Raw genomic sequence first — 18,691 nt, 5'->3', positions numbered from 1 at the left:
CTAAGCAAGAGATTAGTCACACCTGATTTTTACAATCTTTTTTGCCCTGGTTATTTAAGTGAATTACTGCAGTTGTTAAGTGAATCCACAGTCGTTAAGCGAATCCAGTTTTCCCCATTGACTTTGTTGGAAGGCAGCTGGGTAGATCACATGACCCTGGGATATTGCAATAGTCATAAATACATGCCAATTGCCAAGCAGCCAAATTTTGATCACGTGACTGGGGATGCTGTGACAGTTGTGAGGATCAGTCACTTTTTTCAGTGTCATTGTAACATCAAATGATCGTTAAATGAATAATTGTAAGTCAAGGACTACTTATGCAAATAATTCTGGGGCCATTTACAAGTGCGAAATGGCTGGATCCCCACAGCCTGCAGGTCTTTGCTTCTCCAAAGTAGTGTTTATGTCCCACCTCCCAGCTACTCAAATTCCCTGGGTTTAAAAAAAAAATTGGTTTTTACACTTCCTCATACTACAGAACCAAGGTCCCTGAATCAGAGGCAAAGCTCCAGTAATATAAAATTTGCTCAATTTGTTCAATCCTTTCTGTAAGTTATCACCCAAGCACTGTTGTGACTCAGGGCCAGCCTGTGGGTCCGGCAGCCGGCTCAGATGTGTCGGATGACTCAGATGAGGGGGAGGAGGAGTGTGTGGAAGACGAACCGGCTGATGATGGTTTGGAGGCTTCGCAGAGCCCTCAGCCGGGGCCCTCTTCTCAGCTGCGTGAGCCCGATAGTGCGGAGGATGATGACCCACAGCTGGCCTTGTTCAAGGATGCCCGACGCAGGAGGCAGTCGAGCAGGACCAAACAGAGAAAGGCTGTGGGACTCCTCGGGAGGAGGCACAGGGAGGCCACGCCCTGATCTCTAAATAAAAGGAGTGTTTGGGGAAGGGCTGGTTGCTGAAAGCAACCCTTCCGTTTGAGGATTCAAGTTCCAGTGTTTTTGTTTCTTGTTCTGTTATTTGAGTAATAAATCTTGGCAGACGCTTTCCAGCCTTAGACGCTCTCCAGTCTCTACTGTTTGAACAGGGGTTTGCCTTATTGCAAGGCCGGTAGCAGGCTGGTTCAGAACAAGCACATCTGTAGTGGCCCGCACCAAAAATGTAACTCTAAATATTATTCCATCTAAATATGATTGTAGATACTAATCTGTAAGGTCACTATTGTGTAATGTGTTCTTTGAAAAAAAAATCTGACAAAGTTCACTGACATTCCTGGTTTATTTTTGTTTTTTTCCTCCCTCAAGTTAAGCGGCAGAATCAACTTTTCAACCAGAAAATTGGAGGTGACAATAAGAAAGATTTCTATTTGGATCAAATAAATCTCCCGTATATTGTCTTTTCCTCCATGCTGTAACTGGCAGACTCCAAGGACATGCCAGCCGGTGCCAAAAGTTATTATCTCTCTCCTGAGCACATAACAAAATCACAAACTGTCATAGAAATCTAAAATGCTTTGTTTTACTGTCATAGCAACTTAGCAAGTTTCACAGTTTCAGTTGTGCCTTGCAAAGCAATAGAAGAGGAAATGAGATGGGACAAAACTGGACTTTGTTCAATATGAGTAGAAAACGGTTTATTTCTCAGGAGGCACCACTCAGTTCTGTGAGTGTGTTGTCAAACTGTGTATTGTCAAACTGTAGTGAAAGAATGTGGGCAACTAGAAAACTGTATGTATAGGGTTAGGGTTATCTTTGATTTACAACCACAATTGGGGTCAGAATTTCCATTGCTAAGCAAGGCAATTGTTAAGTGAGTCGCATCTCATTTTATCGACTTCTTTGCCACAGTTGTTGAGCGAATCACTGCAGTTAAGTGAATGATACAGTTTTTAAGTGAATCTGGCTTCCTTCATTGAGTTTGATTGTCAGAAGCCAAGTGGGAAGATCACCAGTGGCGATCACGTGACTGCAGGACGCTTCCACTGGGTAAACACGCGCCAGTTGCCAAACGTCTAAATTTTGATCACATGACTGAGGGAATGGCCATAAACGTAAGGACAGGTTGTAAGTCACATTTTTCAGTGCTGCTGTAACGTCAAATGGTTGTAGGTCAGGGATTACCTGTATGCAATTTCCAGTCCCTGTTATGTTGCCCACAGAGCTCTGCGTCACAATTGTATTCCCAAAATTGCACAGCATGAGGGGCTTTTTTGTCCATTTTGTTTGTTGGGATAATAAGCAAAATAAGTATGTAGGCTTTTAATGTATTTGCTCAAATCCTACAACATACATGCATAGAACACCAAAGAAAAGGCCACTAATGACAGCCTTGTTATGGATGGCGGGGTCAATTTTCGGCCCCGCTTAATCCTTTCCTATCAAGGGTCCTTTTGGGTAGTTGATGTAGTAGAGCACGGGTGTCAAAGTCGCCACATCACATGACCTGTCGCAATGTATCGCAACTCTTTTTGTGTTGCTGGCAATGGGGTGGATGTGGCTTCGGTATGATGAAACCAGCCCCTGATGTAGAGAGTAAGGAAGATGACCTCGATAGAAATATGCAAACTCTGTTGCCAAGGCAAAAAAGGGGAAAAGCATATTGTGAGTTGAGAACATTCAAATAATGGTCTGAAGTAGCTCAAACAGACACTTCCCCAGTTAGCTGAAGTTATTATAAGAAGGGGAGGAGATATAACACAATTGGGCTTTCAACATTCTGTCCTAGGCAATCTCAATAAAAGTGGTGTTAACCTTCCTGGGGAATTGATTTCTTAGTCTGGTCTACCTAGTGCAGCTGAGAGTTAACAGAGTTTCCATACATTTATTTGTCCATGTAATCCCCTTAGTTTATCTAAGGGCAGCAACGAATGCAAACATATATTAGAATAACATATTAGCTAGTAATAACATTACAATTATAGGAATAGGATGACATGCCTCTAGTATACTTCTACCAGTGTGCTATTGTGAGCAAATTTAGAATGGGGAAAACAGACTAGCTGAAATCAGGATTCCTAAAGCAGAAATGAGCCTGTAGTTCCCGAAATCCTGCTGAAATGCAAAATTCATTCCTCTTAAATATTTTGTGCTGCTGGGGGACTAGAAAGAAGGGTTGTGCTATACCAGGGGTTGCAAACTGACTTGTGGACTGAGGCTGAGGAATTCTGGGAGCTGAAGTCCAGAAGTCTTAAAGTTGTCATGGTTGCAGACCCCTGTCCTATACCATGAGTTTAGGACTGAGCCACACAATGTCCTCGCCAGCTTCCTTTGAAAGGCTATGCAACAGGGGTCTTCAAACTTGGACACTTTAAGACTTGTGGACTTCAATTCCCAGAATTCGTCATCCAGCCATGGGGAGGGATACCAAGGAACAGGAGAAGGAAGTTTTCTGGATCCTACTCTGCTATTAATAAAAACCTGGGAAGACTTAAGAGTAGCGTCAGAAGCCTGCAACTGGATTGCTGCTATGAAACTTGACAAATTTCTGTTTGACTGCCTGAGTTTGTTTGCTGTGGTTGGCTTGCTGGGAGCATACATGTACTAAGTGAATGAGCTTTTGCTTATATGTAGATAGGAAGCTTCAGAGTCCATGTAAAAATATGTACTCTTTCAGGGGAAAAAAATGAAACATCCCCTTTGCCAATCTTTCTGCAAAGTTGGCTGGCTGGTAGTAGTTAGCATGGATTGCCATCCCATGTACCCTTGCTGCTTTGATATGAAAAAACAAGGGAACGAGGAGCACGTAAAGAATTGTCATTAATAGAACATTCAAAATGTTTTTTTTAATTTTGTTGCAACAGAACATTCTTGCTATTTTGAGTTCTGTGAGTTTCTCACAGAGAATTCTGTGAATTCCCTGAGAACAAGCAAGATTTAGTTCTGAGACCATATTCTGGGGGAGGGATATTGTTCCAAATTTATGGTTAGTTGACAATCAGTTTCAGAATGCTTGGTATATTAAGCTTAAAGTTTGCAAACTAATTTATTTCCTTCCTTCCTTCCTTCCTTCCTTCCTTCCTTCCTTCCTTCCTTCCTTCCTTCCTTCCTTCCTTCCTTCCTTCCTTCCTTCCTTCCTTTCTTCAGGTTGGGGAGTTGAAAACAGCAAGAGATTGTGCCAGGTTTGGCTGTTTGCTGCATACAGTAGTGATGTAGTTTTTATAAACAAAGCTCTTGTTTATTTATCTTCTCTGTTTCTTTGTTCTGTTTGTAACTGCTTTGTTGTATTTTTCCCCCATGTTCTGTTATGCAGGTTCGTGATGCTGTTTAAAACTGACTGCATTTCATTTTGCTTTGTATACACAGGCTCTCCTCCCAAAATTTCTATTGACTCAAGTCCTTTGCAAGGGTGATGTTGTATGACTGCAAAACAATTAGTCTCAGGGTATTACTGCAAACAAGATAATAACCAGGAATAAGCTAGTGATGAATGTCAGTTCAATGCATTGTCTCTCTGAGTATCTCTCTCTTTGTAATGTGTTTTTTTTCTTGCTGAGCTACCTGAATGCCTTGTAGGCAGTTATTATATTATATTCTTTTCTCCCCCCCCTGCCCCCCCCTGTTTTTCTAGCGACAATTTGCATCTTTACTTCTTTTTTAGAGCAAAGGGAGTTAAGACTTTCATTTTTTTTCTCTCCCTCTAGGTTCACAATAGAACAGGAAATTGATCTGAAGGATGCTTTGAAAGGGGTTGGAATTACAGAAGTATTCAGCCAAAGTGCTGATCTCACTGCAATGTCTGGTAAGCGGCTTTCTGTGATTTAGGTTATTGCAGCACTGCAGTCATTTTCTTCCACGATAATTTTAAAACTTGGCCAAGAAAAACCTGGCCCACAAACGTTTTAGTTAATTAATAAAATTTCTAAGCCCATATTCTCAAATAAGAGAATATTGAGGTGCAGGTTGGAAAAAAGGCAATATTTGGCCTGGTCTAGGGCCTGCAAGATATCCAGTGGTGGGATTCAGCCAGTTTGCACCAGTTCGGCAGAAACAGTAGCTAATTTTTTGTTGCCCAGGCCCAGAAAGGACTTCTGGAAGTAGCATCCACACAGAGAACTGATTGTTCGCATATTTGAATCCCACCCTTGAAGACATCTATCATCTTTTTCTAATCTGGTGGTCTCTAGAGCAGGGGTCAAACTTGGCCCTTTTAGGACCCGTGGACTTCAAATCCCAGAATTCCTCAGCCAGGCACGCTAGCTGAGGAATTCTGGGAGTTGAAGTCCACTAATCATAAAAGGGCCACATTTAAAGACCCCTGCTCTAGGATGCTAACTTCCAGAACTTGGAAATCGATAGAAATTTAGAAGTGGAGGTGGGAGTGTCTGGGATGCAGCACACATCTAATCCCAATTTAATAATCCATTTGGAGGTGACTAATTGGTGCCAGTCTTTTTTAGGAATATCCATTAAACCAGTGACATAATTCAGGGAATCTGCCTTATTTTGTTGGACTAGAAGATCTCCAAGGACCCTTCCAGTATAACAGGGTTACACTGTTCTTCAGTTGTTTCTCCCTTTTTCTCCAGTCCTTTTTGTCACAATTCAGGTTTGGTACGGATCTTAAGGCGTGTACTCATAAGTATAACTTGGAATAGGTTTTATTATTTAAAAATGTTATTTTTCATTAGAAAAGCAGAAAGACTGCTTTCTAATTTACAGCTATTATCTCTGTCTGGAATTTTTTTTTATTTCTGAAAGCTATTTTAATCTTCAAAGCTCTATTTTGTTTATCTCCACTCTAACTTCTATTTGACTTTTCTTCCTAAGGCCTACCTGACTTCCTTACTATCTGTGCTATCTTCAAGCTATCCATCTGCCTGCCTGCCTGCCTGCCTTCCTGCCTATCTATCTATCTATCTATCTATCTATCTATCTATCCATCCATCCATCCATCTCAGTCTCAATCCTACATATAACCAACTACTTTGCCTTTGGCACTTTATTTATTTAAAAAAATGTATATGGCCGCCCAACTCACTCATGGTGACTCCAGACAGCTTACAGAAATAAATGCTGTATTAATATCTGTTGTCAGCTACTTCAGCTGAACCTGACCATTGGAACTGATCTGGTGAAGCTTGACATTACCTCCAGTGTCCCACAGTGTAGTGCTGGCTTTTGCTTCATCTCCAGCTCTCTGACTGGCTTTTTGTGAACTGTTTTGACCTGTGGGGCAATTGGCCAATCTAATCCCGTCAGTTTGGCACTTTCCTGTAAAATGGCCACATCTCCTGACTCTCTTTAAATTCCTATTGCTACTGTAAGTAATGAAACATCCACAACTTCCAGGGATAAGCCATTCCACTGATTTAATTGTTCTTATTGCCAGGAAATTTCTCCTTAGTTCTAGGTTGGATCCCTCTTTAACCATCTTTCACTTGTTACTTCTTATCCGTCCAACTGTTGGTTGGATTGGGCCTGCTGTAATAAAGTTTCTCTGGAATCACCTCTTCAACTGCTAAGGCTTTTTTTCCTCCCCACCTTCTTCGACAGCTCTGCCCGCACACATACACACACACACAAACACACACACATTTACATTTACAAGAATCTTTGGGCTCCTTCCCTTTTTCAAACCTTGAGGCATTGTTCTTTTCCATCTTTCTTCTTTTTCTTCAGATCTTCCACTTTTCTTTTCCTGCCTTCTTTAAATAAGAAGCAATCCCCTTCTTTAAATACAGTAACTGCCTTCTTTTGAAAGAGAACAACTTCTTTAGCTTCCAGGGGAACAGAAGTGAGAGGAAACAGTGTGGCGTGTTGTTTTATTTTTTCCCTTTTGCACATACCCTCTCACAGTCAGAGTTCATGCTTTACCTAAAGCAGGGGTCAGCAACCTGAAACAGTGAAAGAGCCACTCTGAACCGGTTCCCTCACAAAAGGAAAAACTGGGAGCCGCAAAAACTGTGTGCGCATGCACGTACATGCGCGCATGCACAGAACAGGGTTTGACTGAAGAGTGGAGCCAAGGCGAGATATGCACCTACCCTGCATATTTGAATTGATTGGTTGAACTTTTTTAGTCCCACTTTTTTTTTTTTTTGGACTGCACATGGCAGAGGACTGGGAGCCGCAGGGTTGCAGACCTGTGACCTAAAGTATATGAATGTCTGCTTGCTGATTATCCCACTGAGGGAGTCAGCTCAGGGCTAATGGGTTGGTTCTTCTTGCTGTCTGTGGAACTCTTACTAAATATCTCCAGATCCATAATTCTCTTCTCCCCTGCTTTTTCTCAATGTGCAGCTTTACCAATGGGAAAAAAAATGATTTAAGAATTCCGACATTTGTTTTTGTTTTTGTGTAAATCAATTATTTATTCCTCTCTAGGATTAGTCTTCTTTTTTTCCTGCAGCACACAGTCCATTTTTATCTACAGACGAGCCCAAGAAAATTAAAACGATCTGCACTGTAACTTCTCCTCTATAGATTGTGAATTCAGTAAGCATGCTAACTGATAATTCCTTGACTTCTTAATATTTAACCTTAACCCAGATTTTTCATTTTCCATTTTTACTTTCATAATGAGCTTTTCTAAGTCTTCATTATTTGAGCTAATGAAATGGAAGTGTCTGCATAACTTAAAGTATTAGTGTTAATTTTGTAAGTGCTGTTAATTCTTTGTATTAATTTTGATTCCAGCTGTCATCCCTTCAAATCCTACCATGCTTTTAATATATTTCATGCACAAGTGAAATAGGTATGAGGAAACAGAATGCATTTTTTTTATGTCATTCTTTTTCCAGTTATGAACCATTCTGTTTCTCCAGACAGTTTTTATTGTAGCACTTGATATCTGCTGTGTTAAAACTAAATGCAACTACCGCACAACTACTTATTATATGGGGTTCAGTTTGGCCTTCATAATCACATGGATGCTTTAGAAAGGCATTATAGGATCCAAATTCCTACAAATTCCTATTTTAAGGTACTTGGTTTGTTTCAGGAAATAAATTATCACCAAAATTGAGCAAGCTCTGGCTGAGCATCTTTCCATACTGATTATGGATATTCTTTGGCCAAGTTGGATTGGACTCCTTAATGCTAGCTCACCCTCTTAATTGTAGCTGGAAAAAAATAATAACTTGCCAAGAAATTGCATTTTTGATGGCTTTCCAGTGAAATGATATTGATTCTGGGATATGACAAAACCAAATGGACACTTAGACAACTAGTACAGTCCTCCCTTCCTAGAGACCAACTTGCAAATACTCTTTTTTGTAAAATTAAACACCACATCAAACTACAGTTCCAATATTCAGAAGAGTGTTATTCTTAACTCATTTGAATGCCCTTCACAGAAAGGAAAGTCTGTCACAGAAGGGAAAATCAAGAAAATTCTGTATATTTTATTTTATTTCTATTTATCATTTTTATAACCCATCTTTATTATTTTTATGAACAACTTAAGGTGGCAGCAACACACTTTCTTCCTCCTATTTTCCCCACAATAATGGCTCAATGAGGTGAGTTGGCCTGAGAGAGAAAGAGTGACTGGCTTAAAGTCATCCAGCTGGTTTTCATAGCTAAGGCAGGACTAGAATTCACAATCTCCTGATTGGCCCAAAGTCACCTAGTCAGCTTTCCTGGCTGGTTTCAGTATTTTACTGTATCTATGACCATAACAAATTTAGCTGCATTGCTTCATTTGTTAATGTTCTTGATTAAAATACCTTTCCTTGTCCCTTCTAGCTTGATGTTGAAAGCCTGTTTTTAATTATCATACACTCTTATTCTTTCCCAAATGTTTGTTCTCCATCATGATTCCTTGTCTTGGATCTTTTCTTCTTTAAAAAGGTTGAACATACTCTTTTTTTCTGTTGATTTTTGTGATAGCTCTTTCCTGAGATTTTGTGTTCATAACTTGGCTACCAAGTCTGTTCATAACATTAATCTTATATTCTGACAGTATGTCTCACAGATCAAATATTTCTGGCACATCTACTTTTCTTAATTTTGTCATTCTAACCAATATATTTTATGCTAATAATTCATATCTGTTTCCACACTTGTGCCTGGAAGCATTCTAGCGTATTAGTTTTCAGTTGTCTGTATTTTATGTCCATTATATAAAAACCCTTGTTATGTGTGATCTATGTCTCCGAAGATTTGATGAAAGTTTAGACTAGTGGGATGGAGATCTTGAAGTTAGATAACTGGAGAAAGGTGGTGCAAATAGATCAGAACTGTTCATTCCTCCTCAGGTGAGAAACAAGGGGAAAGGGTGTCACTGGCTAAGAGATTTTCCTTTTGCCTGCTGGATGAGAAAGGGGCAATTGGAAGGGTGAAGGTATGGAAGAAGAAGGTGAGGACAAGTGCTGGGTGCTGTGAACTGTTCTGTTACATTCTTTTGTTGTGTGATAGAGGGAGTACAAGAGATGGAGCCAATAGATTCTGTAAGAGAGGAGAGGGCAGGCAAGAACATCATGGTGGTGATGGACATGGGAAGATACGGCAGGAGACAGGGACTGGCTGTTCTTGGGGAAAGTTGCCTTGGTATTAGGCATTAGTACCACATTCCATCCTCTTGGTGCTCCTCTTGGTCATCAAAACATCACCATCCCTGAGGTTTGTTTGTGCTTCTAAATGCCAGATCGGTCTGTGAGAGGACGTTCCTCATCCACAGTTTTTAGAAGAGACTTCTCTATGGAATGTGGTTGACTGTAGAGACAGAGATAGGCAAGATCCATTACCAAAGCACAAGAGAAAAATTGAATCTTAAGCCCATAACAAGCAGAAAATATGCAGAAGAAGCTCAGGCACACACCTTCTTAATTTATATAAATGTAAGAGGCAGAGGAGATACTGTGCAATGAGACGTGCAAGATGGTTTTTAGCCCCACCATGTAGGCCAGACATGAACTAATTGGCTAAAATTACTTTTATTGAGAGTGGCTATAATAACAAAATCTTGGTGTGATTCCAAAGGGAACTTAGAATTCTTAGGAACTTCCTAAAATTCAGATGCATGCTTTGGCCAAGGAAGAGAAAGAACTCCAACTGAGTATGTTTAAGAGCCTCCCTGCTGTTATTGAACATCTATATGAAGTTACTGGTTGAGCTTATCTGCCAACATAGGATTATATTTTACCAATATGCTAATGAAATTCAGATGAATATCTTTGCCTGGGGCCATTCAAGTTATTCTGTCAAATTGCTTTCCCAGCATCAGGAGGCACTGCGGGTCTGAATAGGGAAGAATGGTTTCAGATCAACCCTGAGAAGGTTGAGTGACTATGGGTTTTATAGCTTATAAATTTGATAAGTAAACAAAGAAATGAATATGATTCTGATATTGTTTGGCAAGTGATATCCAGGTGTCAAAACTGCATATATTTCACTTGAAGCAGTTGGCATTGAAAAAAGCATTATTTTCACTTGATTAACCTGCCCCTTAAATTATTATGCACTACATAGCACATATATTCTCGTAATTTTTTGTACCTTCATTTTTCTACCATGACATTTCAACCTGCTACCAATGTACTACTTTCTTTCTGTTGTTGCTTTTCTTTGCCTTTGAATTCGTCAGTATATTCCACTTTCTTGACTGTAGTGAGTAAATAACCTTGTCTTCTGATTCTGTAGAAGTGATATTGTCATGAATTGAGTTGCAGCCAAACATATACTTAACAATGACCTTTGTGAATATCATCAACACATCATTGCTTCATACAATTTAATACCTTAAATAGTGCATCTGATTTTAAATGCTGGTCCATCTAAATTCACTTATTTCTAAAATATGTAATTTAATGCATTCTGTTTTCACTTTGACAATGTCAATGTTCTGTCCATGTCATCTTTAGATCTTTAGAACTTCCTGATCTTCTTCCCCAGTAGATAGAGAAATGGCTTCCAATCTGGGCAAGTGAAGGGCAGGAATCTTATTATCTGGCATTCAACCTTATCTGTATATTTGAACTGTCCACCCAGTTCTCTTGAAAACAATGCAGAAATGGAACATAGAACATAGAATAACAGAATTGGAAGGGATCTTTGAGGTCTTCTAGTCCAACCCACAGCTTGAGCAGAAGAACCTATACCATTTCAGATAAATGGTTGTCCAGTCTCTCTTTGAAGGCCTCCAGTGATGAAGCACCCACAACTTCTGAAAACAAGCTGTTCCATTGGTTGATTGCTCTCACCGTTAGGAAATTTCTCCTTAATTCTAGGTTGCTTGGTTCAACATGAGCTGCTTTGAAGCTTATTCCTGATGAATGTATATTTTCATTTATGATGGCTGTTTTTAACTATCATGAGTGCTGTTTTTAACTTAAAACAATGTAAATAGTTATCCTCCATAAACAGCCATAACATTTGAAGAAATAGATGGGGGAGGGAAAACCAAACCATCAGAAGTATCACTGTGCTTAGTGACCCCATACAATTTCAGACAAATAGCTATCCAATATCTTCTTAAAAACCTCCAATGATGGAGGCAAGCTGTTCCATTGGTTAATTGTTCTCACTGTTAGGAAGTTTCTCCTTATTTCTACGTTCTAGTAATAGTAACTAATCCTTGATTAGTTTCCACCCATTACTTCTTGTCCTGCCTTCAGGTACTTTGGAGAATAAGTTGACCCCTTCTTCTTGCTGGCAGCTCCTCAAAAATTATATATTTATTGGCAATTCTTGAAATGTTCTTAATTTGTTTTTAAACATCACAGCTCAAAGAGCACAAGCATAATTTCATTCTGTGGGCATAATTATAAAATCCAATTGAGCAATTCCAAAGTCTGTTTCTCCTGCAGGACAATAAATAATGTCTAACCTTTTGTAATAGTTGTGGTATAGTCCTCCAATCCCTTGGTGATTTTCTTAGAGCAGACTTTAGTTTTACATGTTTTGATCCTTCCCCCATTGGCTATGGTCCTGTTATAGATCAACAGAGATTCAATTAACTGAATTCATATCAAATATTTTGATATTAGCAACTATAGTTTGCCCTGTTGGTTGATTTCTCCCACCATCAGTATCTCTGTTTTCCAAGTTATCTTGATCTCCATCCATCACAGACAAATCTTCTATCCAGATCTTGGTTCTCTTTATCTTTGAGTTTGGAGAATTTGATTCTACCATCCCTCCAGGACAAATGGAAATCCTTTGAGAACTTCACACAGAAATAGTAACTGAATCCTGCACAATAGCAGATCCATTTTTATTCAGGTGAAGAAGACTTGCCTCTCTCTTCAATTGTATTAAAAAGCACGGCTGGTATCCATGGACAGTAGCATTTACCTGGGCAGAATTAATAGAGGGTGTGAGCCATCTGCAATTTGGCTGCTGTTATGAAGCAAATTGCAGGCCAGCAGCCCATTTTAGTAATGATCAATGCTGAAATGTCACCTTAAGATCAAAACTCCTGCTTCATTATAGAAATGGGTAATTGGCGAATCAGATATTGATCACTACACTTCCACCAGTCACAGTCATCATGGCCTACAGTAAAATATGTTGGAAGATGTAGTTTAACTACCATGTGCTGGAGTTAACAGTTGTACTAGTTTAAGAACCAGCTGTTGTAGAGAATCCAGGAAGGATGTCTGCTTGTCAGCTTTCTAACAATGTTGGACTGGTGGCTATTGTCAGAAAATATTAAACTTTGCCTCAGTTCAGCTGAGCAGTTCTTATGTTTTACTTCACAGCCTTTTTGATTTAGCTCTTGGGAAGTTGGTGCACCCAGGCACGGGAGGAGGTTATAAAGCACACAAGCCAGCATAGTATTGGACTTGCACTTCCACCCAGAGATGAATATTTTCTCCAAGATTTATACCACCTAACTCCCTTACTGTACAAAAACCAAGAGAAAACAACCCATTTTAGTCAAACAAATTAACTCCTCTACTGTTTAAAGGTCAAATTATTTATACAGGAATGTTGAGCGTTAAGCACAGAAAAGATTAACGTGCTCTAGGCTAGCACTGTTAATCTTTCTTCATGAGTAAAGTAGACAAATCCAGGTAATGTGGAAAAAGTGGTTGCCTACATTTCGCTTTATGAGACAAAATGTAGAGCAATGCATTGTAAACCATATTGTTAAAATTCCTGTAGCTCTGGTTTAATGCTGTATACCCGTTTCCTTTACTTTCATTTTTTCATAAAAGCATCTTTCCTTTTTTAATTACTAGAGGAGAAAGGAAACAAATAGAAAAGTAGCCGCATTCTGCCTCCCCTGCCCTGTTTTTTAATTGGATTGGGTCTAATTAAAAAAAACAGTCTCTCTCTTTCTCTCTCTCTCTCTCTCTCTTTCTTTCCCTCTCTCTCTCTGTCTCCTCCCCTTCTCCCTTTCTCTCCCTTTGTGTGTGTGTGTCAAAATAAACTTATGACTGGTGGTTTAGCAACCGTTCAAAGTTACAATGGACTCCCCCAAAACTCTTTGCAACCTAGTCCCAAAGTTCCCCCATGGCCACATGACTCCATTTCAAGCACTCAGCCACCAGTCTGTATTTAGGGCCATTTTCAGCATCCCACAGTTTACAACATTTTTGCCAAAAACTGGCATTTGCTTCCAGTTTTCAGTAAAAACATCCCATATCAAACAGTGGGTTCAGTTAACAATTGTGGCATTCACTTAACAACCACCACAAAAAATGTCATAAATTTGGGTTGGTCACATGGGTAACTCACATTACGACCATCATGACTTACAGGCTCAATTACAATCGAAAGTTGAGGCTAATCTGTATATTCATATTTATGAGGTATATTCAAAGTGTTGGTTGTTAGCCATAAGGCCTCCCATAAATTATGGTGTTCAGTTATATCAGGGATGATTCTGCCCATCCAGTCTGATTATCAAGAGAAACTCACCCATTGAGAGATCTGTAGGGGAAGAACAAGGCGATAGGCATTTTTATAGTTAGTCTCCTACTCTGGAATACTCTTGTCTCCAGAAGGACTATCATTTTACTTAGAAAAACTCTGAGGTTTTTTTTTAATTATTCAAACAGGCTTTTGACTCATTATATGATTGTTGGGTTACCATTTCTATTACAAGGAAGATCATTTAATATGTTTTTTTGTATTATTTTTCTGGGTTGTTTTTTTCTTTTTTCATTGTGCACCACCCAGGGTCGTAGTGAATGTACAAAAATAAATTACTGGATTCAATCATCTGTTCTTTTGGAGAACAGACTTTCTATAGTGATATTTTTTTGTCTTCTTACCTCTCTTATTAGATATTTGGAGGGACCTTAGTCTATGCCCAGCTATGTAGCAGTACCAAGATGCCTTTGGCTTCATCTTGAAAAATTAAGCAGTGTTAGACCTAATTAGTACTTACTTGAGAGATTATAAAGGCTAAAGGCTAGACTGGAAAGTTGAAAAATGTCCTGGAAAAAGAAGTAACATTTTCCATGTCATTGCCACAGATAGGTTTATGTTGTCCCCAGTATTGAGTTGGGTGTGTGGGCTCCTGGGTGCTTTCTGAGCTTGGTTGTTTTCTTGCAGATGTTTTCTTGCACTGATGATGTTGCCTAGTTACCTGTTGAAACATCTGCAAGAAAACAACAAAGCTCAGAGAGCACCAAGGACTTCACAGTTCAACACTGAGATACAAATATTCTCTTCTATTAATTCAGTGTGAAGGACTATATCTAGTTGAATAAAATAGATTTTCAGCTATAGGAAGCACAGCCTGAGATGCTACAGAGTTAGAGTAATCCAATGATGGACAGAAGAGATTACTGAGTGTTTTGTAGCACATCACCATGAGTTTCATTATTTACTCCAGTTGACTAACAGGGCCAAGAACTGACTATGTTTGGGTTACCAAACAGAGAAAGCTTGGGGGGGGGGAACCTCCAGAAATGGATTTTCTCAAGAAAGGATTTTATGACCTTCTTTCTGATTCTAAAAGTGACAAATTCCTGTGCCGTTCATTTGCTCAGGGCATCTGTTCTTTCATTCTTCCCCTCTGCCTGATTAATGGAGACTAATAGGTCTCAGGGTTCTAGGGAAAATTGCAAAAAGTCAGTAAACCTGAAATCTCTGCATTCATGGGCATCATTTTGCTTAGACCTGGGTTTGATAAGCTTTTGATTTATTAATACTATGGATTGCCCTTTTCTTTCATTTGGGGGGCCTTGGTTAGGGCTTCTATGAGACTTTTGATTCTTAATTTATTTTTTGCCTCGATATGATGCAAAATTGCACCTTTAATTTTTGACAGTTGAATCACTGAATCCTTGACAGTGGGGATGGTGTTTCAGGAATAATAAAAAAAATGTTGCAGAGAGATTCCAAGGACAATAGGTTATCTACATCTGGCTCAGATAGACCAGTAATCTGATAGCTTCACATTTTTGTATATGAAATCTGAAGGTGTCTTACCAGAAGAAAATAGTGGGACTTACAGAACAGGGAAGAGAGAAGAGAAAAAAAGGATCTAGAGTTTAGATTACAGAGGGTGTCATCTGTACCTTTTGAATGGTAATTGTTCACCATTATTGTAAACTAAGCCCAAAGCTTATTTTTCTCTGATATTGGAAGACATTTATAGGTCTTCTGTGGAAATGCTGAATTGCTAATGCTCCGACTTTTGTTTTTCCTCCAGACAACAAAGAGCTTTACCTGTCAAAAGCAGTTCACAAATCTATCCTTGAAGTTAATGAAGAAGGTTCGGAAGCTGCTGCTGCTTCAGGTAAACTTCCTAAAAGTGTGGACTAAATGACATGCCCAGCCTTTTAGCAAAAAGATGTATTCCCACAGAATAAACTGCTACATGGGTGGGGCTCAAGCAAGCAGTAGGTGGGTGGTGGTCCTCCTCCTCCTCCTCCCAAAGATGGACAAAACATTTTTTTGGCAGAGATGTCAAGATTTAGACTTTTTCTAGGAAAGCTTGAAGTGCACTTAACTGCCTTCTAGAGGCTTGGGATTTCAACTCAATCGGTCTTTGGCCATTGACTGGGACTGATGAGCTTTGAAGTCCAAACCGTCTTCAAGGGCCTAGGTCCTGCCCTGCCATGGACAGCCAGCGGTAAGCTTCACAGCTCAATTTTCCTCTCCTTAATTCAAACCCAACACTCCTAACAAGACCCATTTCATGTGTGTTGTGTAAGGAGGTGGAGGAGAGGCAAGCTCCTGGTGCAGTAATCCCAGCCAGAGATGTTTGCTAGCCTGATAAGCATATGAAGCAAGAGCATGACATTTATCTTCTCATTTTCATCGGCCAAAGTAATTAATGGCTTAGCTCCCAAGACAGCTGTGCAGATAAATACTTCGTAGAACAGTGCAACACACCTTGAAAGGGCAATTTCAGAAAAGCTATTTTGGAGGACATTTTCCCATGCTTTCTAGCCATTTGTTTACCTTTCTGGTAAGGTCAATGAGTGGGCAGAAGGCTCATTTAAAACTTGTCTCCAACCCTTGAAAAGTTGGGAGGAAGGTGTTTTCTGCACTTAATTACATTACCATGAAGAGGAGGTTATCCAAAGGTATTGGGTTATGTCCAGTGTCATAGTACTGTCCAGGAGGAAAGCAAGCCCTAATCTTTAAAATATAAAGCCTACTTTTCAACTTAGTAAAGTCTCTGTCCTTAGATGAAACAGAAGTCTAGAGAAGCTAGACAGATACATGTCAAAAGAATTAGAGATTATTTAGATGGTGTACTAGGTGTTTTTTTTTAAAAGGCAATAGAAACTTGGTCATTTGCAATTGCATTATGTGTACATAATACATTCGAATTCTGAGCCAAGGAAATTCTGCAGCTGATTCTTTTCCATGATTTATTCTTCTCCTGCCGCAGCCTTTGATTAAATGTCTTTGTAATACCAGAAGGAAAAAAGGAGGGAGGCTGGACTGCAGCACCAGTGTGAGGAGATAAAAATATCCCTTTGCTCTTATCGGAGGCATCAGGTTGCGGCTATATAACATTACATCAGTTTGCAAGATCTTTCTGTTTCCAAATGAGCTGACGATCAGATAGAAATAAGAAAAAGCCATAGATCAGAATGGGCAATCTGCAGGTCCAAGACCCTGTTTTGCGATTACTGTTGCTGAATATTGAGAAGCTAATTTCTTATCATTTTGAGCTAGGAAACACTTGAAATCTAAGCTTCAAGTTGATCATTGAAAGTATTTTTTTAAAAGGATTGAAAATAATCCCGAAATTTTGCTTCTCCAATCTCCCGAAGGAAGAAATACTGGGATTTTCAATCCTGATAAGGCAGGGGTCGGCAACCTGAAACAGCAAAAGAGCCACTCGGAACCGGTTCCATCACACACACACACAAAAAAGTGGGAGCCGCAAAATGTGTGCGCGCATGAGTGCACGCATGCGCATGCGCAGAACAAGGCAAAACGTGCACCAGCCCTGCCCCCGTCCACCTCTAGTATGGATGGCTCTGCCGTCCTGGCTTTTCCTCCCTCAGAAAAAACCGCTCTCCCCCCGCCCTGCGCTCTCTCTCTCTCTCTCTCTCTCTCTCTCTCTCTCTCTCTCTCTCTCTCTCTCTCTCTCTGACTTTTTTCGGGAGGTTGAGGATGTATGCTTGTCAGGTTTGAAAGCCTCCGTTTAAGTCTGTGTGTGTGCACAAACATAGGCTGACAACTCGTCTCCTGCCTTTGCTGCCTCTCTTGTCTCTCTCTGCCACTTAAAGCCATCCTGCACTTAAAGCCAGACACCCTCCTTCTTTCCCCTTCTCTCTCTCTCTCTCTCTCTCTCTCTCTCTCTCTGTGTTTGTGTGTGTGAGAGAGAGAGAGAAAAAAAGAGACCAAGTCCGTTGGTTTACCAGCGAGCCACCTCCTCTTCATCTCCTGCCCTTGCTGCCTCTCCTGCAGCTCAATCCAAGGGTTGCCTCCGGCTTAGCATCTTCTGCGACTTCACACGCGCAACAACTTGCTCTTTCACACTCTGCCACCACCCAGCAAACAGGGCAACCAAGGTGGGAATCTCTCTGGTGTTCTGGTGCTCGCCTGCCTCCCCTCCCTCGCTGGCAAACTCCTGCTGGCCCTGCCTCTCCGCCAGGCAACACCCGCCAGCTCCCAGACGCCTCGTGAGTTGCCCTCCAGAGAAGGGGGCGGCGGAGGCTTGCAGAGCTGCTGCCTTCGGCTGCTTTTCTTTCGGGGATCCAGCCTCTGCCGCCCCATTCTCTCAGCTGCCTGGCCTGAACGAAGCAGCAGCTCTGCAACACTCCGCCGCCCCGTTCTGAACGAAGGGGGCGGCGGAGGCTTGCAGAGCTGCTGCTTCATTCAGGCAAGCCAGCTGAGAGAAGGAGACGGCCAAAAGGCGTGGGCCAACAGGGGAAGCTTCTGGAACCCCCGGTGGGACCCCCCTGAGGCTAGCAGAGGTGGTGGCGGAGCAGGGCAAGGGGAGACCTGCCGGGTAGGGAAGGCAGGCCCGGGGCACCCCGAGACTGGCCGCCCCCAACCGCGCAGCAGGTAGAAAAGGGGCCCACTCACCTTTCCAGTTCTCCCGTCTCTTTCTCCGCTGCCGCCCTTTGCAGTCCGAAGAAGCAAAGAGGTTTGTGGGCAGTCCCACAAATGGCTTGAGAAGTTCAACCAATCAATTCAAACTTCGGAAGGTTTTGTTTTTTTTGTGAGCATTTTGAATTGATTGATTGAACTTTTTTACTCCCAGTTTTTTTTCAGAACTGCACATGGCGGAGGAGGACTGGGAGCTGCAGGAGACGGCTTAAAGAGCCGCATGCGGCTCCGGAGCCACGGGTTGCCAACCCGTGTGGTAGAGGAATGTTTCTCAACCTCGGCAACTTTAAGATGTGTGGACGTCAACTTGCAGAATTCCCTATCCAGCA

The 18,691-nt window shown here is 40.9% G+C and overlaps 1 protein-coding gene across 3 annotated transcripts in view; it reads left to right on the top strand.

Moving 5' to 3' along the window:
* SERPINI1 (serpin family I member 1) overlaps positions 1–18,691 on the top strand; it is a 108,037-nt gene that overhangs the window by 83,327 nt on the left and 6,019 nt on the right. For all 3 annotated transcript variants that reach the window (XM_081328746.1, XM_081328748.1, XM_081328747.1), the window contains exons 6-7: positions 4,586–4,683; positions 15,496–15,582. In XM_081328746.1, the coding sequence (XP_081184872.1) occupies positions 4,586–4,683; positions 15,496–15,582 (185 nt within the window). The remainder of the gene's footprint in view (positions 1–4,585; positions 4,684–15,495; positions 15,583–18,691) is intronic.

The sequence above is a fragment of the Vipera berus genome (genome assembly GCF_964194415.1).
Source record: "Vipera berus genome assembly, chromosome: 5".
Lineage (NCBI taxonomy): Eukaryota > Metazoa > Chordata > Lepidosauria > Squamata > Viperidae > Vipera > Vipera berus.
Note: the sequence above shows the minus strand (reverse complement) of the source record. Positions and strands in the feature narration are given on the sequence as shown.